General features: G+C 48.7%; 1 protein-coding gene across 3 annotated transcripts in view; it reads left to right on the top strand.

Moving 5' to 3' along the window:
- The first annotated feature begins 542 nt into the window (after nt 1-542).
- The window catches only part of RANBP3 (RAN binding protein 3), a 38,015-nt gene continuing 14,999 nt past the window's right edge, over nt 543-23,558 (top strand). For 2 of the 3 annotated variants that reach the window (XM_069977872.1, XM_069977871.1), the window contains exons 1-8: nt 543-746; nt 13,968-14,023; nt 20,469-20,505; nt 20,591-20,677; nt 21,014-21,085; nt 21,844-21,909; nt 22,280-22,372; nt 22,455-22,561. In XM_069977872.1, coding sequence (XP_069833973.1) covers nt 725-746; nt 13,968-14,023; nt 20,469-20,505; nt 20,591-20,677; nt 21,014-21,085; nt 21,844-21,909; nt 22,280-22,372; nt 22,455-22,561 — 540 coding nt within the window. In that variant the 5' untranslated portion in view covers nt 543-724. The remainder of the gene's footprint in view (nt 747-13,967; nt 14,024-20,468; nt 20,506-20,590; nt 20,678-21,013; nt 21,086-21,843; nt 21,910-22,279; nt 22,373-22,454; nt 22,562-23,558) is intronic. The other variant, XM_069977873.1, reaches the window with a different exon arrangement.

The following is a 23,558-nucleotide window of genomic DNA, read 5'->3' as shown; positions in this document are numbered from 1 at the left end:
AAAGTAGCTTATATTATGTGGGTATGCAAAGGTCCCTCTACCCACTTAGAAATAACTTATCCTATGTGAGAATGCTAAATCCAAGTGGGCTAAAGGACCTGGTCCCTCTACCCACTTGGAAATAGCTTATACTATGTGGGTATGCTAAGGTCCCTCTACCCACTTGGAAATAGCCTATACTATGTGGGTGTGCTAAATCCAAGTGGGCTAAAGGACCTGGTCCCTCTACCCACTTGGAAATAGCTGACTCTGTGTGAAAATGCTAAATCCAAGTGGGCTAAAGGACCTGGTCCCTCTACCCACTTGGAAATAGCTGACTCTGTGTGAAAATGCTAAATCCAAGTGGGCTAAAGGACCTGGTCCCTCTGCCCACTTGGATTTAGCATTTTCACATTAGAGTCAGCTATTTCCAAGTGGGCAGAGGGACCAGGTCCTTTAGCCCACTTGGATTTAGACTCAACCGAAATATTAGCGCATTTCACAGATAACTTTATCAGTTTACAAAAGAGACAAGATAGACCACATGACTAGCTCTGCGCATGCGTACTACGGCACATGGGAAATCTTCAACAGGCAAGCGTTTGGAGCATGCGCCGTGAAGGACGCTGGGTGTGGAAAGCGAAGCGGGGCGGTTGCTGTTCCCGGTTTTAGTTCCCGCCCAGCACTGTCCGCCCCTTGACTGAAAGCTGCCGCTGGGCATTGTGGGAGAGGCTCAGGCGGTAAAATGGAGGATTTAGCGAACGAAGGTAAGTGATGATGAAGCTGTGTAATGTGTATGGAGCGGGCGGCGCGGGGCCTCTGCCTCCCGGTGGTGATCGCTGTGGGGCCCTCACTGCTCCGTGTGCCGGGAGATGGAGCTTGGGCTGGGGGCGCGGCTCAGGACAGACCCCGGTCTGCTGGAGGCCTGTGTGAGGCCGAGCTCCTGCCTCCTCCACAGTGTCCACAGCCCGGGGCCTCCAGCCTCCTCCACAGTGTCCACAGCCCGGGGCCTCCAGCCTCCTCCACAGTGTCCATAGTGCCCGGGGCCTCCAGCCTCCTCCACAGCGTCCATAGTGCCCGGGGCCTCCAGCCTCCCCCATAGTGCCCGGGGCCTCCAGCCTCCGCCACAGTGTCTATAGTGCCCGGGGCCTCCAGCCTCCTCCACTGTGTCCATAGGGCCCTGGGCCTCCAGCCTCCTCCACAGTGTCCATAGTGCCTGGGGCCTCCAGCCTCCTCCACAGTGTCCATGGTGCCCGGGGCCTCCAGCCTCCTCCACAGTGTCCATAGTGCCCGGGGCCTCCAGCCTCCTCCACAGTGTCCATAGTGCCCGGGGCCTCCAGCCTCCTCCACAGTGTCCATAGTGCCCGGGGCCTCCAGCCTCCTCCACAGTGTCCATAGTGCCCGGGGCCTCCGGCCTCCCCCACAGTGTCCATGGTGCCCGGGGCCTCCGGCCTCCCCCACAGTGTCCATGGTGCCCGGGGCCTCCGGCCTCCTCCACTGTGTCCATGGTGCCCGGGGCCTCCGGCCTCCTCCACTGTGTCCATGGTGCCCGGGGCCTCCGGCCTCCTCCACTGTGTCCATGGTGCCCGGGGCCTCCAGCCTCCTCCACAGTGTCCATAGTGCCCGGGGCCTCCAGCCTCCTCCACTGTGTCCATGGTGCCCGGGGCCTCCGGCCTCCTCCACAGTGTCCATAGTGTCCGGGGCCTCCGGCCTCCCCCACAGTATCCATGGTGCCCGGGGCCTCCGGCCTCCTCCACTGTGTCCATGGTGCCCGGGGCCTCCGGCCGCCTCCACAGTGTCTGTAATGTGGAGAATGATTTATCATTGCTAGATATGTGATCAGAACAATGGAAACTGCAGTTTCCAAATATAAATGAATGCACCTGGGAATCCTCTGTCCAGTATTATGTCCAGTATTATATCAGCAGGTCTGTGGGGGCAAAGACTTCAGAAGAGAAGGATTAAAGCTAGAAACAACAAACAGCAGGTTTTTGGAAAACTACCACTGCAGTTTTTGTACCAAAACCAGAAGTGGATCCAACAGGAAAGAGAAGTACACGTCCTCCCATTATATTTTCCTTCCCATTCAAATCCACTTTTGGTTTTGGCACAAAAACTGCAGTGGTGGTTTTCCAAAAAACTGCCTTGTGTGTTTCGAGCCTTAAAGGAGAAGTCCGGTGAAATTTTTTATTAAAGTATTTTTTAGCCCCCCCAAAGTTATACAAATCCCCAATATACACTTATTATGGGAAGTGCTTATAAAGTGCTTTTTCCCTGCACTTACTACTGCATCAAGGCTTCACTTCCTGGATAACATGGTGATGTCACGACTCCCAGGGCTGTGGCTGCTGGAGAGGATGATGGCAGTGGGATGCTCAGTGTCCATCCAGTGCCCAGTGTCCCTCAGTGTCCCCCTGCCATCATCCTATCTAGCAGCCACAGCCCGCACAGCTCTGGGAGTCGGGTCGTGACATTACCATTTTATCCAGGAAGTGAAGCCTTGATGCAGTAGTAAGTGCAGGGAAAAAAGCACTTTACAAGCATTTCCCGTAATAAGTGTATATTGGTGATTTGTATAACTTTTGGGGGGCAATACAATACTTTAATAAAAATTTTCACCAGGCTTCTCCTTTAAGGAGCAGGGTACAGCACTCAACTTTTCCGGCAGCTCCATAGAGAATAAATAGAGCCGCGGGATACATGCTCTACCTGCGGCTCTTTTCAAAACACAGGTGGCTGGGCACTGATCTAGAGATCCCCGGGGGCCATGGAGGTTGTGGATAGGGGACAGGTATTTTTTTTTTATATTGGATAACCCTTTTAAGGGTGGGTTCACATGTACAGGATCTGTTGCAGATTCAAAGCAAATCTGCACCACCAAATCTGCTGCAGTTTTTTTTTTTACAGTGTTAAATAGCCCACCCATAGTTATGTTTATTGCTGAAAGCAAGTCATTTACTGTTCTGAGCTTTTTTGGAGCGGTTTCTGCCGAGTTGCCCCCTCTACATGCACAAAATGAGGTAAACAGCGTCCACTCCAACACGCTCTTTCCTCCTGGCCAACACCTTTGGAGTCAGGATCACGTGTCCCCCTGCCATCATCCTCTCCAGCAGCCACAGCCCGCACAGCTCTGGGAGTCGGGTCGTGACATCACCATGTTATCCAGGAAGTGAAGCATTGATGCGGTAGTAAGTTCAGGGAAAAAGCACTTTATAAGCATTTCCCATAATAAGTGTATATTGGTGATTTGTATAACTGTTGGGGGGGCAATACTTTAATAAAAATTTTCGCCGGACTTCTCCTTTAACCTCTTAAGGACATATGACGTACCGGTACGTCATATGTCCGCACTTGCACTTCAAAGCGGGGCCGCGCGGCGGCCCCGCTTTGAAGTGCCGCGATCCCAGGTGCCGCGAGTAGCCCGGGACCGCTGCTATTAGCGGGCACGGTCTGATCGCCGTGCCCGCTAATTAGCTAATCGGAGGCAGCTGTCAAAGTTGACAGCTGCCTCCGATTACCGGAGGCAACGTTTCCCTGGGGTCTAGTGGGGGAGATCGCTCCTCCGGGACCTTGTCCCGGAGGAGCGATCTCCGTTACTGATGCCGGCCGGGGACGCGTCCAAGATGGCGCCGTCCTCGGCTCGGCACTCGTTCGTTTTCGGCTGCAGCAGCCGAAAGCAAACGAGTGCCGATCTCATGGATCTCTGCAGCATATCTATGCTGCAGAGATCTCAATGAGAGATCACAGTGTATATACTAGAAGTCCCCCAGGGGGGCTTCTAGTATATGTGTAAAAAAAAAAAATAGTGTTGTTAATAGTAAGAATCCCCCTCCCCTAATAAAAGTCTGAATCACCCCCCTTTTCCCAGGTTTTAAATAAAAGTAAACAAATAAATAAATAAATAAACATGTTTGGTATCGCCGCGTGCGTAATCGCCCGAACTATTAATTAATCACATTCCTGATCTCGTACGGTAAACGGCGTCAGCGCAAAAAAATCCCAAAGTGCAAAATTGCGCATTTTTGGTCGCATCAAATCCAGAAAAAATGTAATAAAAAGCGATCAAAAAGACGTATATGGGCAATCAAGGTACCGATAGAAAGATCACATCATGGCGCAAAAAATGACACCTCGCACAGCCCCATAGACCAAAGGATAAAAGCGCTATAAGCCTGGGAATGGAGCGATTTTAAGGAACGTATATTGGTTAACAACGGTTTGAATTTTTTACAGGCCATCAGATACAATATAAGTTATACATGTTATATATCGTTTTAATCGTAACAACTTGAGGAACATGCATAACAAGTCAGTTTTACCCCAGGGCGAATGGCGTAAAAACACATTTCCCCCAAATAAAAGAAATGCGTTTTTTTTTTCAATTTCACCACACTTTGAATTTTTTTCTGGTTTCGCAGTGTACTTTATGCAAAAATTCAGCCTGTAATTGCAAAGTACAATTAGTGACGCAAAAAATAAGGGCTCATGTGGGTTTCTAGGTGGAAAAATGCAAGTGCTATGACCTTTTAAACACAAGGAGGAAAAACCGAAAACGTAAAAACGAAAATGGGCCACGTCCTTAACCCCTTAAGGACAGAGCCTGAAATGGCCTTAAGGACCGGAGCAAATTTTATGAATTTGACCAGTGTCACTTTATTCATTAATACCTTCGGGATGCTTTTACCTATCCGGCTGATTCTGAGATTGTTTTCTCGTGACATATTGTACTTCACATTTCTTGTAAATTGGAGTCGATACTTATAACGAATCTTTATGAAAAAACCCAAAATAGCGTGAAAAATTGTGAAAAAATGCATTTTTCCAACTTTAAAACTTTTCTGCTTATACAGAAAATGGTTATACCACATAAATTATATATTAAATAGCATTAGCAACATGTCTACTTTATGTTGGCGGCATTTATTAAACTATATTTCATTTTTTTTAGACAATAGGAAGCTTAAAACATTAGCAGCAAATTTCCAAATTTTCAGTAAAATTTCAAAATCAGATATTTTTAGGGAACTGTTCAGGTTTAAAGTGTATTTGAGGGGACTGTGTGTTAGAAAGCCTCACGAAGCACCCCATTTCAGAAACTGCACCCCCTAAACTCTGCAAAAGCACATCCAGAAAGTTTTTTAACCCTTTAGGGGAGTCACAGAAATAAAAGCTAAGTGTGTAAGAAATTTGAAAATTTTAATTTTCTGTGCAGAGATTTTATTGTAATCCAATATTTTTCATAATTATAAACCTATTACCAGAGAAATGCACCCCAATATTGATTGCCCCATTTCTGCAGTTTATAGAAATACCCCATATGTGGCCCTATTGCGCTATTTGACGCAACCACAAGCCTCAGATATAAGGGAGCGCCTAGTGAATTTCAATGGCTCCGTTATTTTTGGTCATTTTTGACTGTACCACTTCAGGTTGGCAGAGGCTCTGGGGTGCCAAAACCTAAAAAACACCCCTAAAGGGACACCATTTAGAAAACTACACCCCTCAAGGAATGTAACAAGGGGTGCGGTGAGCATCTGGACCCCACAGGTGCTTCACAGATTTTCCAAACAATATGGCTTGAAAAAAGACTAAAGTATTTTTTACACTAAAATGTTGTTCTAGCCTTCAATTTTTCATTTTCACAAAGGGATAAAAGGAAAAAAAAAACACAAAACATGTAGCACAGTTTCTCCCGAGTACGGAAATACCCCACATGTGGACATAAAGTGCCAAGCGGGCGCAGGACGAGCCTCCAAAGGGAAGGAGCGCCAATTGGCTTTTGGAAGCTGGATTTCACTGGAATGGATTTCAAGGGCCATGTCGCATTTACAGAGCCCTCGTGCTGCCAAGACACTGGAAACCCCCCACAAGTGACCCCATTCTGGAAACTACACCCCTCAAGGAATCTAACAAGGGGTGCAGTGAGCATATGGACCCCACTGGTGACGGGCACAAATGTGGAAAAATGTGACGTGAAAGTGAAAATTTTCATTTTTTCACTTTCATGGCACAAATGTGCCCGTCATCCAGGGGTCCATATCCTCACTGCACCCCTTGTTAGATTCCTTGAGGGGTGTAGTTTCCAGAATGGGGTCACTTGTGGGGGGTTTACAGTGTTTTGGCAGCACAAGGGCTCTGTAAATGCGACATGGCGTTCATCATCCATTCTAGCCAAATCCAACCTCTAAAATCCAAATGGCGCTCCTTCCCTTGGGAGGCTTGCCCTGCACCCACATGGCGCTTTATGTCCACATGTGGGGTATTTACGGACTCGGGGGAAATTGCTCTACACATTTTGTGTGTTTTTTTCTCTTTTAACCCCTTGTGAAAATGATAAATTCAAGGCTAGACCAACATTATAGTGTAAAAAATTTAATATTTCATTTTCACGCCACATTGTTCCACATTTGTGCCCGTCACCAGTGGGGTCCATATGCTGACTACACCCCTTGTTACATTCCTTGAGGGGTGTAGTTTCCATAATAGGGTCACTTGTGGGGGGTTTAACTGTCTTGGCAACACAGGGGCCTTTTGAATGCAACATGGCCCCTCGAAATCCATTCCATCCAAATCCAGCCTTCAAAAACCAAATGGCGCACCTTCCCTTTGGAGGCTTACCCTGCACCCGCATGGCGCTTTATGTCCACATGTGGGGTATTTCCGTACTCAGGGGAAATTGCTCTACACATTGTGTTTTTTTTTATCTTTTAACCCCTTGTGAAAATGAAAAAATCAAGACAAGATCAATGATTTAGAGTAAAAATTTTAAAAAAATTACACTAAATGTTGGTCTAGCCTTGATTTTTTTCCATTTCCACAAGGGGTTAAAAAAGAAAATGAACACAAAACGTGTAGGGTAGTTTCCCCTGAGTACGAAAATACCCCACATGTGGACATAATTTGCCATATGGGCACAGGGCAAGTCACCAAAAGGACAGAGCGCCATTTAGAGGCTGGAATGGGGGATGGAGGCCATGTCGCAATTACAAAGCTCCTGTGCTGCCAGAACAGTAGAAACCCCCGACAAGTGACCCCATTCTGGAAACTACACCCCATAAGGAATCTAACAAGGGGTGCAGTGAGCATATGGACCCCACTAGTGATGGGCACATGTGTAGGACATGTGCCGTGAAAATAAAAAATACCATTTTTTTCATTTTCACGTCCCAAATGTGGCCGTCACCAGGGGGCCATATACCCGCTGCCCCACTTGTTAGATTCCTTATGGGGTGTAGTTTCCAGAATGGGGTCACTTGTGGGGGGTTTCTACTGTCCTGGCCGCACAGAGGCTTTGTAATTGCATCATGGCCTCCTCTAATGGGAATGGCAGCCATACCTATTTAGCTGGGGAAAAGGGACAATTCTAATTTATTTGGGGGTATTAGGCCAATTATTAGTTTATAAGGTTGGAAATGACAGGTGTCCATCAAATTCAACCTGTGTTGATCCAGAGGAAGGCAAAAACCCCTCGTGAGGCAGACGACAGTAGCCTCATCACAGGGGAAAAATTCCTTCCCGACTCCATATTGGCGATCAGAATAATCCCTGGATCAACGTGACCCCTGAAATAGGAATAAGGGACAGAATTTAGATAATGTAGAACCCCAATGACGTGTAGTGCGCCTTGGAGCGATCCAGTATGCAGAGGCCGGGGGGATCAGGACAGGTGTCACACTGGTAAATGGTGTCCTTCCTGATCCCCCTGTTACCCCACACTCTGCACTTCTTCTGGGGTCTCCTGTTCTCCAGTGTGGGGGACGTCACCTGGAAAATGTTGTCCTGGTGCGATACGGGGTCCTTCATATCCAGAAGCGCTGGGTCCGCTCCATGGCTGCTAAATATTAGGGCTCTATTACTACTTCTGATATGTTCGGATCGTGCCGCAAGCTACAGTAGCTCGGGCAGCGAGGGACCGGAAGAGGGGGTGCTGGTATAAAGGTTATCCCCGTACGGGTGGTGGTGACCTTTATCCAGCAGTGGGAAGATCAGTTCCCGGACGATGTCCCCACTAACTCCGAGGATGGGGGGGGGGGCATCTGGCGGCTGGATTCGAGTGTCCCTTCCTTCATACACTCTAAGGGTACGTGCACACTGCGGAATCGCGAAGGATAACCCTTTGTGCATTCCGCAGTTGGCACCCGCCGGCGGACTGATGCAGGCGCACGTCTCCGTCCGTGTCGTAGACTCCATTCTATGCACGGGCGGATTCCGCTCTGCGTCCAACGTGTTGATGGAATGACGGATAATGGAATCCGCCCATGCATAGGATAGAGTCTATGACACAGGCGGAGACGCGCCCCTGCATCAGTCCGCCGGCGGGTGCCAGCTGCGGAATGCACGAAGGGTTATCCTTCGCCATTCCGCAGTGTGCACGTACCCTAAATCTGTAAGTGTACCCTGAGGTACTCTCACAGAGTTTGTAGAATTTCACGCCATACCGTCATCTCTTATTGGGACGGTACTGGCGGAAAAGACGTGTCTGGGGGGCAGCGTACGCTACGCTACTCCCAGACACGTCACTGGATGATGAGGAGGATGAGGATGAATGGAGGAAAGAAGGATCCCCCCAATTCATCCTCACTGGCTGTTTCGGTGTCGGAGGCAATAATAATGTATGCGTCCGACACCGAAAACACCCTGGGGGCCATCTTTATATGGGGATTGGTATATGGGGTATGTAGTGGTGTAGTGTCAAACTTTATTCAATGTAGTGTGGTGTAATGTAGTGTTTTTTTACGTGTTTTTTACAGTAAGTATACAAAAAAAACCTACGCCAAAAATGGTGTTGCTGATGAATGCCGCACTTATGTTCGGCACTTATAAGCAGACCGTGGCAGTAGGATATAAAAAAAAAACACCCTACGCCAAAAAGGAGGAGTTGCTGATTAGCAGCGCACTTTCGTGCGATGCTGATCAACACTCAGCGGCGATAGGGTGCGGAAAATAGAAAAAAAAAAAATTGGGAAAAACATTTTTTTTTTTACTACATTCTGAACATCCCTGTAGTGGCTGATACGTGTATTACACTTATCAGCCGCTAGGGGGCAGCAGAGCGCAAGATCCGAAAATAGACGACGCTGGAGCCGGAAAAATACGAAAATAGACGACGCTGGAGCCGGAAAGAGACGATCGGGACTCACGGAAGAAGCCGAAGTCCCAACAAGAGGAAGTGGACGCCGGGAACCCGGAAGACGCCGATCAGGACCCCGGGACAGGTGAGTAATGTACAAATACCTGCTCCGGACCCCTCAGCTACCTAGCTGAGGGGTCCGGAGCAGGTATTTATTACTTGTGGGGACTTTGATCGCCGTGAACGGCCGGCCGGCTGGCCGGCCGTTCACGGCGATCGGGACGGTGGTACCGTGACCACCATTACTTTTTACAGTAATGGCGGTCGGTGCCGTCCTCGGACAGCACCGACCGCCATTTTTTTTCCGGGTCATCGGGCCACCGATGGCCCGGAAAGGTTCCGATCGCCGCTATGGGCTTATCAGCCAATAGCGGCGATCGTCGGCATGGGGGGGTTAACAACCCTCCATGCCGACAGGGAGAGATGGCCTGCTATGTATTATAGCAGGCTATCTCCCCCGATCGGGACCCGGCCAGCCGCGGCGCCCGTTTAAAGGGATGACGTACCGGCACGTCATGGGTCCTTAAGTGACAGTGATCCATGACGTGCCGGTACGTCATGGGTCCTTAAGAGGTTAAAGGGTTAAAGGGAACCAATCATTTAAAAATCACCTATTACCTATGGAGATGTGCTGTTGCATCTTCCAGCACACTTCCCACACGTTTTTCTACCCTGCGTGCATAAGATGTATAAGCTACAAACTCGCTTTTTAAAACTAGCGCGCTGAATTCAAATTAGCCCGTGTAGTCATCTGGGCATTGAGCCGCTTTCAGGTAGTCACGGTCCCCTGTGCGTTTCCCGGCTGTAATCGCGCCCCTCTGGGCCTGTTTAAAAATACATAATTGCTATGACGTCATGCAGGCGTGCCCCTTCCTTCACGTTGGCGCGCCTACGTTCTTACTATGCCACAGAAGTGCAGTACAACGGGTCCAATCTATGCTATACTGTGCAGGTGAGGCGTAGTGAGAACGTAGGCGGGCTGACGTGAGGGCTAATTGACTACCTGGGGCTAATTTGAATACAGCGCGCCAGTTTTAAAAAGTGAGTTTGCAGCTTATACATCTTATGGACGCAGGGTAGAAAAAAAAACGGGTAGGAAGTGTGCTGGGTCATGCAACAGCACATCTCCATAGGATTATAGGTTCCCTTTAATGACAGCAGTGGGCAGGAAAGAAAGCTAAGGGGGTGGGTATGCAAACGGCCCAATCGGGGAGAAACAATGCATGATGGGAAGTGTAGTTCCAGCCAACACCATCTTGGATATAGACCGGCTTGTACTTCAGGAACAGCAGCAGCTAGAGGTTACAAACCCACTTGGCGGGTCTGCAGCGAGTCTCCATGCTGCGTTTTTGCAGCGAGACTCGCTGCAGATCCCGGCCCTATGCTTTTAATGGCAGACAAACACGCAGCAGGGATGTACATCCCTGCTGCGAGTTTGTCTGCAGCCCTCCCCATTAACCCCCCGGCTGCCGGAGCTGATACTTCACCTGATCCCGGCTCCGGCGGTTCCCGATGTCTTCAGCAAGCCGGAGCGGGGACCAGGTGAAGTATATGCTCCAGCCAGCCGCCCGCAGCCCCGGCCGCCCGATCGCCCCCCCGCAGCCCCGGCCAACCCCCCCCCCCCCCCGCAGCCCCGATCGCCCCCCAACCCCCCGCAGCCCCGACCGCCCGTCGGGGGGGGGGGGCGATCGGGCGGCCGGGGCTGCGGGGGGGGGGGGGGCGATCGGGGCTGCGCGGTGGCGATCGGGGCTGTGGGGGGGGGCGATCGGGCGGCCGGGGGGGCGATCGGGCGGCTGGCTGGAGCATATACTTCACCTGGTCCCCGCTCCGGCTTGCTGAAGACATCGAGAACCGCCGGAGCCGGGATCAGGTGAAGTATCAGCTCCGGCGGCCGGGGGGTTAATGGGGAGGGCTGCAGACAAACTCGCAGCAGGGATGTACATCCCTGCTGCGTGTTTGTCTGCCATTAAAAGCATAGGGCCGGGATCTGCAGCGAGTGTCGCTGCAAAAACGCAGCATGGAGACTCGCTGCAGACCCGCCAAGTGGGTTTGTAACCAGAAAGATGGGAGATGGCTCAAAATATTCAGAGGGACTTGGTAAGATCAGCTAGGTTTAGGAGCTCTTGGGTGGAATATCCCTTTATGGCTGGAAAGTGCTTGATCTTTCAAAACATGTTGGTTTTCACGTGAACAAAATGCTTCTTACTGTCCATAATGTACCATGCACAGATAGATTCATAGTCACATGGATAATAAGATTGAAAAAGTCAAGAGTCCTTCAAGTTCACCCTGAGACCAGCCCCACACATAACAGAATTGTGGCGGATTTCCCTCTGGGAGTTTGCAGTGAAATCAGCTGCGATTCCCAACACTGTGAGTTTCAATAGGTTTACGTACTAACAGCGGAATTTTTATCCTACTGAGAGTATGTAAAGCGCCATCCCCTTAACCCATGGTGGCCTGATGCATACTTTACAGCGCACTGATTGGCTGAACAGGACATCAGGTTACCTGGAGAGCTAGAAGCAAGCCTTAGCGCAGACTGGTAAAGTATGCCCTGGGTCGCTGTGGCTTAAGTAAGGGGGGGGCGGCTTTTTACATAATCGCAGTAGGATGAAAATTCTGCTGTATGTAAACCTTTGAAACTGGCAATGTCAGGAATCGCAGCAGATTTCGTGCTGCGGTTCTGTTATATGTGAAACTAGCCTGTCGCAGACTCAATCGGAAGACTGAAGATCAGACTGCACGGAGGTAAGCTACATACCTCCGGCAGTCAGGTCATGCAATCGGGTAAGTGACAGTAGATCGCGGCATTTAAGGGGTTAATGGCCATTGAGGGTGAGGACCTGGCTGCTAATAGCAGCCAGTCCTTACCTGTTATGAAGCGAGCTCAGCTCCTGAGCTTGCTTCAAAATACATCCCCCAGCAGGGCATACATGTACGCCCTGCTGCGTTAAGGCCCAGGCAGCGGGGCCATACATGTATGCCTGTCGTTAAGGGGTTAAAACACTGGATGTTGTTTTGAAATAACAGCCGGCCAAAAGTATACAAATTCCTAATGTACATTAATTGTGGGAAACGCACATATAGGGCTATTTCCCTTGATTTAGTAGATCACGGAGTGTTGAATTTCTCTTAAAATAGGTGGTGACGAATCAGGGTTTAATTCCTATGGAGTGTCCAGCAGGGGGCGCACTATATATAGATATAGATATAGATATATAGATATATATAGATAGATATCTCTATGGATTGAATTGTGTCAATGGGGCTGTATGTAAGTAATGGAGTGTTATGTTACTGTACAGTACACTGTGCTTTATTGATTATGTTTATGGAATACTTTGGGGAGCAAGTGTCCTTGCTCCCCAAAGTATTCCATAAAGGTGGAAACCACTAAGTAGGGAGGGAGAGAGGTGCCTGTGCATCTACCTCCCTCCCTGCTCGGTGCTGCTGCCACATATACACTGTACTACTCCTCCTATCATCTGCTCATAGTATGAGCAGATTATTGGGGGGGGGGGGGGTAGTACCACGGCCGATCACCAGCATTCCCCCAACCAGCCCCGCCGCCGCATGTCCCCTTACATGACCAGCATTCCCCTAACCAGCCCCCCGCCGCCGCATGTCCCCTTACATTACCAGCATTCCCCAAACAAGCCACTGCCACTTCTGCTCCAAGCTCACTGCTGCTCCTGCCAACCTGTTCCCTGATGCCCCCCTGCAGCGGATAATGATACCCCCCGGCAGCGGATAATAGTCGGCAGGAGCGTCAGTAAGCTTGGAGCAGAAGCGGCGGTGACTGGTTTGGGGAATGCCGGTAATGTAAGGGGACATGCCGGGGGGGGGGGGAACGGCTGGTTAGGGGGATGCTGGTGATCGGCTGGTACCTGGTACCACTCCCCCATCATCTGCTCACACTAAGAGCAGATGATGGGAGGAGTAGTACAGTGTATATGTGGCAGCAGCACCGAGCAGGGAGGGAGGGGGCAGGTAGTTAGATGCACAGGCACCTCTCTCCCTCCCTGCTCAGTGCCGTCCACGTTTATGGAATACTTTGGTGAGCAAGGACACTTGCTCCCTAAAGTATTTCATAAATGTTATCAATAAAGCAGTGTACTGTAAAGTAACATAACACTCACTTACATACAGCCCTATTGACACAATACGGTCCATAGACTTCTATAAATAGTGTGCCCCCTGCTGGACACTTTTGTGCCCCCTGCTGGAATCTTGAGAGAATTTCAACACTCCATGATCTACTTAATCAAGGGAAATATCCTTATATGTGCATTTCCCATAATTAATGTACATTAGGAATTTGTTTAACATTCCATAAGTAATAACATATTAAAAAATACTTTTGGCCGGACTTCTCCTTTAATTGGCGTCCATCCACTCCATTTCAACAATGTTTTAAGATAGCCTTTGTGTTTTCAATCCACTCCTGATTTTGGTTGCAAAATAATGAGCTAAAATACTGTGTGTGAACATAGCCTAAAACCTTACTGTGTTCAGAGGAAGGCAAAAATCCTTATGAGGCAGCTGCCAATTGCCCCATTACAGGGAGGAAAAATTCCTTCTCAACTCCACTATGGAAATCGGAACAATCCCTGGATCAGCGTCTTATTACATGTCTAGTTCCTATCTAGTGCCCATTTCTTGTAGTATTATATTTATAGAAAAGCATCCAGGCCTCCCCTAAGTGTATTCTGTATATACAACATTTCAAAGGTCATAGCATCCAGGCCTCCCACTGAGTGTATTCTGTTCATACAGCAAGTTCATTGGTCGTAGCTTGGCTGTAGTTTTTGGTGCATTGTGCTTTGCGTGATTTTCACCTCTTTCCCTCTTGCAGAGAAGCCGGCCATAGCCCCTCCTGTATTTGTATTTCAGAAAGACAAAGGCCAGAAGGTAAGCAGAGTGTTTGTGGTCACAGACTGTAATTGGCTTAGGCTGGGTTTACATATATATGGCAGTACGGTGTCCTCCTTTTTTGGCAACTGACACTGGCATAAAAACATCAGTTGTCCTATCCTTTTTTTAAAGGGAATGTGTCGGCAAGTAAAAAAATTTTTTGAAAGTGTTAAAAGTGAATTTGTTATTTTTTTTTGTTAATTTATATGTGTTTTTTTATTTTTTTTACATGTAAGGAAATATGAAAAATTAACGATCGAATTTTCCATATTTCCCAGTGATGGCCACCAGGGGGAGCTCCAGCAGGAAACTGCTGGTAAAAGCAGCCTGAAATAGGGATGCTGAAAAAAAGAGGCAGTCCCTGCTCAGCTGCTGTGACATCATCACCTCCCCCCTCTTTTCACAAAAGAACAAAGAGGAGAAAGGTGATATTATGTGTACTGTTGGGCAGAGCCATTTTGTTGTTGTCTGCACAGCAGTACAGATACAAGAAGCATGTCCCTAGCCGATAATACACCTCAGCTGCTGCAGAACCTCCTAATACACCTCAACTCGCTGCAGAACCACATACAGCCGCCCATCCCCCGAATGCACATAGTATTGTTGTTACACTCATACAGATAACTCATGTCACACATTACACAGGTAGAGGGTATACATATACAGGAGAGTAAAGGCACCAGAGTATTGTTCTCTGGTGTCCGCTGTGTCACACATTACACAGATAGGGTGCGTGCACACTACGGAATTGGCGCGTATAACCCGCGGCGTATTCCGTTGCTCATCTCCGCACGCGGCGGCGCGCATTTCCGCCCGTGACATAGACACTGTTTTGTGCACGGGCGGATTCTGCATTCCGTCAAAAGAATTGACATGTCTATGGCACGGGCGGGGACGAGCGACTGAATACGCCGCGGGTTATACGTGGCATTTCCGTAGTGTGCACGCAGCCATAGATAGATAGAAAGATAGATAGATAGGAGATAGATAGAGATGTGTGTGTGTATATGTGTGTATGGCTATGTTCACATAACGTCATTTTGTAGTAAAGAACAGATGCTGATTGCAATTGCCTCAGTGTCCGTTCTTTACTGCAGGGGTGGCATTGCATTGAAGTCAATGCAATGTCGCCCGTTGTGTTGACATAGCGTTATTCTAACGCCCGATCTTTAGAACGGGCGTTAGAATAATGTTCCTGGACATTATTTCCGGACACTGTTCACTGAACAGCGTCTGGAAACATCAGCTGTTCACACAGCGCAATGTGCAGTACGGCCGCACATTGCACTGGAGTGAATGGCTAATTGATTTGCGGGCACAGCCACCAAATCAATTGTGAATAAAGAACGTTCCTGCATCTGATACGGATGCTGTTGAACATAGTGTGAACGTAGCCTAGGGCCATGTTCACACTATGTATATATCCGGACGCATATTTTCACGGCCGGATATATACGTGTTAAACTCTACGCTACGTTATACGCTAGTTGCGGCCGGCTACATACAGACCGTACGTAGTCTACTTACGCTTCCCGAGCGGCATACGTAGTGATCTGACAGCGGTCTTTTACTTGGAAAGCTTCGCCTAGCCCCGGACACCACACAGAACCTTTTGAAACGGCAAAGAAGAGTGGAAAAAAGAAGAAATCACCACTACGTAAGGGACCGCATGTTACGCTACGCGCGTAAGTTACAGCATTTCCGTCCGGAAACAATGGTCTGGTTCATTTTTTACGTCGCCGTATACGATCCTGGCGTAAGTTCTTACGTAGTGTGAACTGTGCAGCCGGGATCAAATACTTTACATTGTGCGCAAACTACGTAAGTCTCCGGCCGCTTATTCACGGAACACGCTACGGCTGGAAACTTACGTAGTGTGAACATAGCCTTAATGTGTGTATGGCTAGGTTCACAAAACGTCAATAAACGGCTGCCAAAAAACGGCCGTTTTTGCCACAATTTAACTGACTGCAATGGCAATGCATTGAAGTCAATGGGAGGACGGACGTCCAATGCACACACCGCATTGAAAAACGGCCGTGTGTGCATTGGACGTCCGTCCTCCCATTGACTTCAATGTATTGCCATTGCAGTCAAATTGCAGCAATAATGGCAGTTTCTTAGCGGCCGTTTATTGACGTTGTGTGAACGTAGCCTATATGTGTGTCTATATATATATATATATATATATATATATATATATATATATATATATATATATATATATATATATATATATGTAAGAATATAGGGCTGGACGGCACTGTGTGGCACTGTGGCTCAGGTGGGTGCTTCAACCTCAGTGGACGGACTCCAGGACCACCTTAGTAATGAAAGAAACCGAGAAGAGGCAGCACTCCAATATGTGGTGAAAAACGGAAGATAATTTATTCACCCATCAATGTGCAACGTTTCGATCTCCCAATGAGATCTTGCTTGAAAAAGATCTCATTGGGAGATCGAAACGTTGCACATTGATGGGTGAATAAATTATCTTCCGTTTTTCACCACATATTGGAGTGCTGCCTCTTCTCGGTTTCTATATATATATATATATATATATATATATATATATATATATATATATATATATATATATATATATATATATATATATATATATATATATATATATATATATGTATATATGTGTGTGTGTGTATATGTACAGGCTATTGTTCGCTGGAAGAGGCTGGGGTGACGGGGGAGGCTGGAAGAGACTGGGGTGGCGGGGGGAGGCTGGAAGAGGCTGGGGTGACGGGGGGAGGCTGGAAGAGGCTGGGGTGACAGGAGGGGGAGGCTGGGGTGACAGGGGAGGGGGAGGCTGGGGTGACAGGGGAGGGGGAGGCTGTGGTGACAGGAGGGAGAGGCTGGGGTGACAAGAGGGAGAGGCTGGGGTGACAGGAGGGAGAGGCTGGAGGAGGCTGGGATGACAGGAGGGAGAGGCTGGAGGAGGCTGGGATGACAGGAGGGAGAGGCTGGAGGAGGCTGGGGTGACAGGAGGGAGAGGCTGGGGTGACAGGAGGGAGAGGCTGGAGGAGGCTGGGATGACAGGAGGGAGAGGCTGGAGGAGGCTGGGGTGACAGGAGGGAGAGGCTGGGGTGACAGGAGGGAGAGGCTGGAGGAGGCTGGGATGACAGGAGGGAGAGGCTGGAGGAGGCTGGGGTGACAGGAGGGAGAGGCTGGGGTGACAGGAGGGAGAGGCTGGAGGAGGCTGGGATGACAGGAGGGAGAGGCTGGAGGAGGCTGGGGTGACAGGAGGGAGAGGCTGGGGTGACAGGAGGGAGAGGCTGGGGTGACAGGAGGGAGAGGCTGGAGAAGGCTGGGGTGACAGGGGAGGGGGAGGCTGGGGTGACAGGAGGGAGAGGCTGGGGTGACAGGAGGGAGAGGCTGGAGGAGGCTGGGATGACAGGAGGGAGAGGCTGGAGGAGGCTGGGGTGACAGGAGGGAGAGGCTGGAGGAGGCTGGGATGACAGGAGGGAGAGGCTGGAGGAGGCTGGGGTGACAGGAGGGAGAGGCTGGGGTGACAGGAGGGAGAGGCTGGGGTGACAGGAGGGAGAGGCTGGGGTGACAGGAGGGAGAGGCTGGAGAAGGCTGGGGTGACAGGGGAGGGGGAGGCTGGGGTGACAGGAGGGAAAGGCTGGAGGAGGCTGGGATGACAGGAGGGAGAGGCTGGAGGAGGCTGGGGTGACAGGAGGGAGAGGCTGGGGTGACAGGAGGGAGAGGCTGGAGAAGGCTGGGGTGACAGGGGAGGGGGAGGCTGGGGTGACAGGAGGGAGAGGCTGGGGTGACAGGAGGGAGAGGCTGGAGGAGGCTGGGATGACAGGAGGGAGAGGCTGGAGGAGGCTGGGGTGACAGGAGGGAGAGGCTGGGGTGACAGGAGGGAGAGGCTGGGGTGACAGGAGGGAGAGGCTGGAGGAGGCTGGGGTGACAGGAGGGAGAGGCTGGGGTGACAGGAGGGAGAGGCTGGGGTGACAGGAGGGAGAGGCTGGAGAAGGCTGGGGTGACAGGGGAGGGGAGGCTGGGGTGACAGGGGGAGCAACTGGTGGTGGTGGGGGCACGGATAGCAACCGGGGGGGGGGGGGCACGAGGAGAAGGCAGGGCAGAGGCTCCCCAGTACAGTTAGAGGGCCGCGTTGAGCTTCCCCCCGATAACCGTTCAGCACACCGCCGGCGACGCCGCAGGCCAGGCAGGGGTGGTCTGGGTAGGACAGTCCCCCCCCGTACAGTCACCGGGCAGCTGTGAGCTTCGAGCACGGACAGGCTGTAATACACCGTCCCGGAAGCTCACAGCTGCAGCCACTCTGTGCACGGACTTCTCTCCTGCTCTGCAACAATGATTTCACCGAGCAGGAGAGAAGTCAGTGCACCGAGGGGCTGCAGCTGTGAGCTTCCGGGACGGTGTATTACAGCCTGTCCGTGCTCGAAGCTCACAGCTGCCCGGTGACTGTACGGGGGGGGGGACTGTCCTACCCAGACCACCCCTGCCTGGCCTGCGGCGTCGCCGGCGGTGCGCTGAACGGTTGGTGGGGGGATGAGGGGGGGGGGGGGGAGAGCTGCACAGTGTTCTCCAGCACACTCACTGTGCGGTCTCTCTCTCCTCCCCTCTCGTGCCTCTTGCTGGCCAGTGGCTTCACGAAAATGGCCCCACCACCCTGCCCCATGTACTTCAGCTGTGTACTGCGCATGTCTATGCACATGCGCAGTACACAGTGACGGAGCCTCCAGTGTGAGTGAATACCTTTTATTAAAAAAAAATCAAAAATGTGACACTGTCCCTTTAAGTTAAACATCAAGGATGACAGAACGCAGGGTCTGGTGATCCAGTGGCAGCACTATTAACACGCAGGATGCTTTAACTGTCCCAATAAAATGAATGGGATTAGTTCAATGATGCATTTCCCTCTGGTGCTTTTCTCTTGCGCTGTAAGGAAACGCCGCCATATCGCCGGGTGAATGTAAGCCTGGCCTTGGGGTCCAGTTACACAGATTATCTTCCAAAGATTTGAAGCCAAAGCCAGAAATGGATTTGATAATAGGAGAAATCTGAGGCTTTCCTTTATGACCTGATCTGTGTTTATAGTCTATTTCTGGCTTTGGCTTCAAATCTAATGTGCCATATCTTTTTGTGTAAAATGGACCCTCAGCTTCTACTATTTTTAGGTTAACCTTCCTCTCACAGACTTTCATATTGAATCCGCCCTGTGCGTCTAGGGGCCGTATCACACGCACAGACAACAGGAGGGGCTGCCCCAACCATCCTTACATTGTCAGCTGCCCTTGGTCATGTGATATTTATCAAGCTGATTGAAGAAAGAAAAGCAACTTTCATGTCGTGTATAGGCAATTTATCAGCCGGTTACATGTATATAACCCGCTGATATGTAACTATGGCACACGGCTATGTTTTCGTGAACGTTGTAGTTTAATTGAAAAAAAAAATCAGTTTTGTAACTTAGGGGTTTCCATGTTTTTTTTTTATTTTTTTCTATATATGTTATGTAACAAAAATTTGCAATCCTGGAATTTTTCCTCTTTGTTTATGCTGTTCCCCGTGTGAGAACAATATAGTTATATTTTACTATCACACAGTTGTGCACACTACAATGCCAGATATGCTTCATTTGTGAATTGCGAAAGGGGGGTGATTTATACTTTTATTGGAGGAGAGGTTATGTCAAAACATTTAATTATTTTTTGTTTACTCTTTTTAAGTCCCTCTAGGGGCCTATTATATGCAATTATTAGTTTGCAAAAACTGGTCAATGCTATGCCGTTACATAGCACTGATCAGTGTTATCTGTGATCTTCCCATAGTCTGCCTAAAGCAATTACATAGCATCTATCAGTGTGATCTGTGATCCTCTCATAGTCTGCCTGAGGCAGACTATTAGAAAATCACAGATCACACTGATCGATGCTGATAGTCTGCCTGAGGCCATTACAGAGCATTGATCAGTGTGATATGTGATTCTCTCATAGTCTGCAGAGTCTATTAGTAGATTGGGCATCAGACTGCACAAATGTAAGCATGAGACCTCCGGCTATCAGGGAAAGTGATTGTGAACCCCGCTACATACTACAGGAATCCCTGTCACTGACACTTTAATTGTCTAAGCCGGGTGGCAACTTTATCGCTACTGCCTGACATTGACTTTGCGGTCCTGGCTGCTGATAGCTCGCTTCATAGTTGCAAGGTGCCCTGGTACTTCATGGGTCGTCTAGGGGGTTAACCTTTTCACAAAGCATGATATAAATGTATGTCATGGATTTTTTAAATTTACAAATCTATTTAACTTTGACACCAGTTGATTTGAAATAATTATTTTTAGTTAAACCACCCCTTTAAAAAGTATTGAATATTTGTTTTTGATAACCTAGTGTTAATCTTCCATCTCAGAAAAGTAGTATAAAGTAAAGCTGCTCTGTTTCCTGTTTTCTAGAGGTCTGCTGAAGGATCGAGTCCAGAACAAGGGGAAGGTAATCCAGAACATCTCTCTGTGCTGAAATGTTATAGGTGATGGATGGTGCAGCAAGTATATAATAAAATATTATTATTGTTTAGATTCTGACAAAGAGGATGGAGGTTACTGTCCACCCCCAAAGAGAGAGCGCACATCATCATTTTCTCAGTTCCCCCCATCTCAGTCTGGTAAGTCTTTTTAAATGATCTCCATAATCACTCTGCATACATCATTGTTTTTATTAGACATGAGACTACAGTAAGCTCCATACTCTGTGCGCTTGCCTTCCTGGAGAGGATGAACACATGGAATGTCACTATGTAGATTGTATGCTGTTGCATGCTTCTCTACATGGCGCTACAGCCACTAGTAACCTTGCTAAGATGGACGTTCTCCCCTCTCCTGTATTCTTATAAATTGAGAGTGTTATGTCATGGATTTTGTTGCTCTTTATATATTATAGCATGTAGAAGAGCTTGGTTTGCTCTAATAATTTCTGACATTATTTTGCATTGTAATTTTAGTGACGAAGAACAATGTCTTTATGCCATCCAGCTTCTGTCAGCCCTCCACAGGGAACTCTGACTCTGAACCAGGTAGGATGATATATTGTCATAGTCCATTGTCCAGACCAACAATACAGTCATGGAAGGGATTCTGCTAAAGGCTGACATGTAGTTGTAGATGTTGTTGGGTAAGCCTGCCCCATGTTGTCCGCAGTCATGGACCATGTAAATGAATAGTGTATCTGATCTGTATGTTAATCTCCAACTTGTTGCCCGCACATGGAGCAGTATTAAAGGATTTCCAGGCAAGATGCATTGATGGTCTATCCTGCAGTGGAGCTGTAACTAGTGACTGGAGTTATTGCCAGTGTAGATCTTGATCAACGGGGGTAGCTGGGGGTCCTGAGTAGAGATGAGCAAATCGTTTATCTAAAGGAAGTGAAGTGCTTCGTTTGATTAGTGCTTCACTCATTAAGCCAACTGCCTTTCAGTGCAACTCCGCTTCCTGCCACTCCACCCAGGGGTGCTGGGTAAAAGCTGGATCCAATCCTGGGAAACTGAAACTGATCCAGCTTTTCCCGGCATCCTGGGAGGAGTTGGCAGGGAGCAGAGCAGCTCTGAAAGGCAGTTTGATAAGATGAACAATTCTCTACTCTTTCTGAGGATAGGCCATCCTTCACTTTTGTTTGGAAAGCCACTTTAATGTAAGGTCTGCTTACTGTCCAAGATCTTAAAAGCTTCTATATTATGCAAATCCTATGAAGTTTGTTTTCTTGTACAAGAGTGTTTTTTTATTTTTTTGAAGGAATTATTATTCTCTATATATCTACTAATCCCTGTCTTTCTAGAGGAAAAATCCAGTGGATTCAGACTGAAACCCCCCACACTCATCCATGGACAGGCCCCCAGTGCAGGTATGCTGTCCATTCTGCTTTTACACTCTAAATCTTTCAATGGAGGTCAAGATGTTAAACCTTCGACCTTGGGTAGGGGTCAGTGTGTGATGAGAGCCTTCTCTTCTGGCTTTGTCCTGTGGTTGGTCTATGGGCCAGTATCCACAGTGCTTAGCCCCTTTGTGTGACAGGAAATGAGCCTGGTGATGAGTCCAGCTTGGTGGCCTGAACAGAGAACTCACTTAGCTTGCACTTCTCCTGGCTCAAACATCTGGGGTCTGAACACAGAGATCTACATCGACATGTGAAACATTAGCAACGTTTGGTTGTAATTCTTCTATACTTTGTAATAGATATCTTTTCTGATGTCAGTCCTGTTTGGGTATTTCAGGGCTCCCCAGCCAGAAACCTAAGGAACAGCAACGCAGTGTGCTACGTCCAGCAGTGTTACAAGCACCTCAGCCCAAGACGTTTTCCACACCACGTAGGATATTATTGTCACCCATAAAGGGAAAGTTACTGCCTCCTATAACACCTTGTTAACATTTATCTTCTGCTTTCCATAGTTATCAGCAGTGGAACTAATGGCATTAGTGTGTCCTCCGAACCGTGTGGTTCATCTACTAATAAGATGTCTCCAAGCCCAGCTGCCCCAACACTTACCTCTGATAAGGTAAATCACAGCACAATGCTCACTGGTCAGGGCGTGCGTGCAAAGCAATCTCCACCAGGAGAATGACAGCGCTCATTGTGTCTCCATAGACTGCTTAGTGCTTCTCCCATCTATATCTGGAGATTGTAAGGGGTCTGTAGTATGGAGCCCCCAGCAATTTCAACCAGGAGAAGTAGTGCTCTGTGTCTCCATAGACTGCTGTGTGCTTCTCTCCTCTATGTAAAGATTGTGTGTGTGTGTGTGTGGTGGGGGGGGAACCGGAGTACGGAGCTGAAGAAACTGCTTGGTAAAGCACAGCCTCCAGTGTCAATCATTTTCCAAACATTACAAATATAATTGTTTTGCACTTTAAAAATTTTTTTTATTTTTTTTTACAAATTATAAGTTACAATTATAAGTTACAAAAGGAGCTACAAAATACTATCAGGAGCTTTTCATAGCGTAATGTGAACACGAATAGAACGGCGGCATCACGGGGAAGCCGGTGCTGCGGTCCGTTTTTTGAACTGCGGCTCACGGGCTGAAGCACAGGTGGTGGGCCGACCCGCCCCCAGTGGAGGTAACCCCCGCCCCCCTGATGCGGTTACATTGATTCTAATGGAGCAGCGTCATAGAGGGGAGGGAATTCCCTCCCAGTGTGGGCAACCAAGCCCGCCTCCTGTGCTTCAGACCCGACACTGGACCAAGGCATCGGCTTCCCTATGACGTCGCCCGTGGGTCATATTAAATAGGACGAACCTGATGGTACATCCTCTTTAAAGGGGTTGGCCACTTTATAGTAAAATTGCTCAGTATACAGTATTAGTAACTGTACTCACTGTATATACTGACAGCAGCTCCCTGTGTACCTCATAGAGCTAAAACTAGATTTGCATTTCCAGGGAAATACATAGTGCTTGAAAAGAGCACCCCTTTACCAGTGACTTCCTTTTAACTTTAATCCTGGGTGCTGTCCCTTTAAGAGCAACTTGGCTCCCATCCCTTTAAGAGCGACATG

Source organism: Dendropsophus ebraccatus, chromosome 7, assembly GCF_027789765.1.
Source record: "Dendropsophus ebraccatus isolate aDenEbr1 chromosome 7, aDenEbr1.pat, whole genome shotgun sequence".
In the NCBI taxonomy this organism is placed as follows: Eukaryota; Metazoa; Chordata; class Amphibia; order Anura; family Hylidae; genus Dendropsophus; species Dendropsophus ebraccatus.
This window is presented reverse-complemented; position numbering and strand designations above follow the sequence as displayed.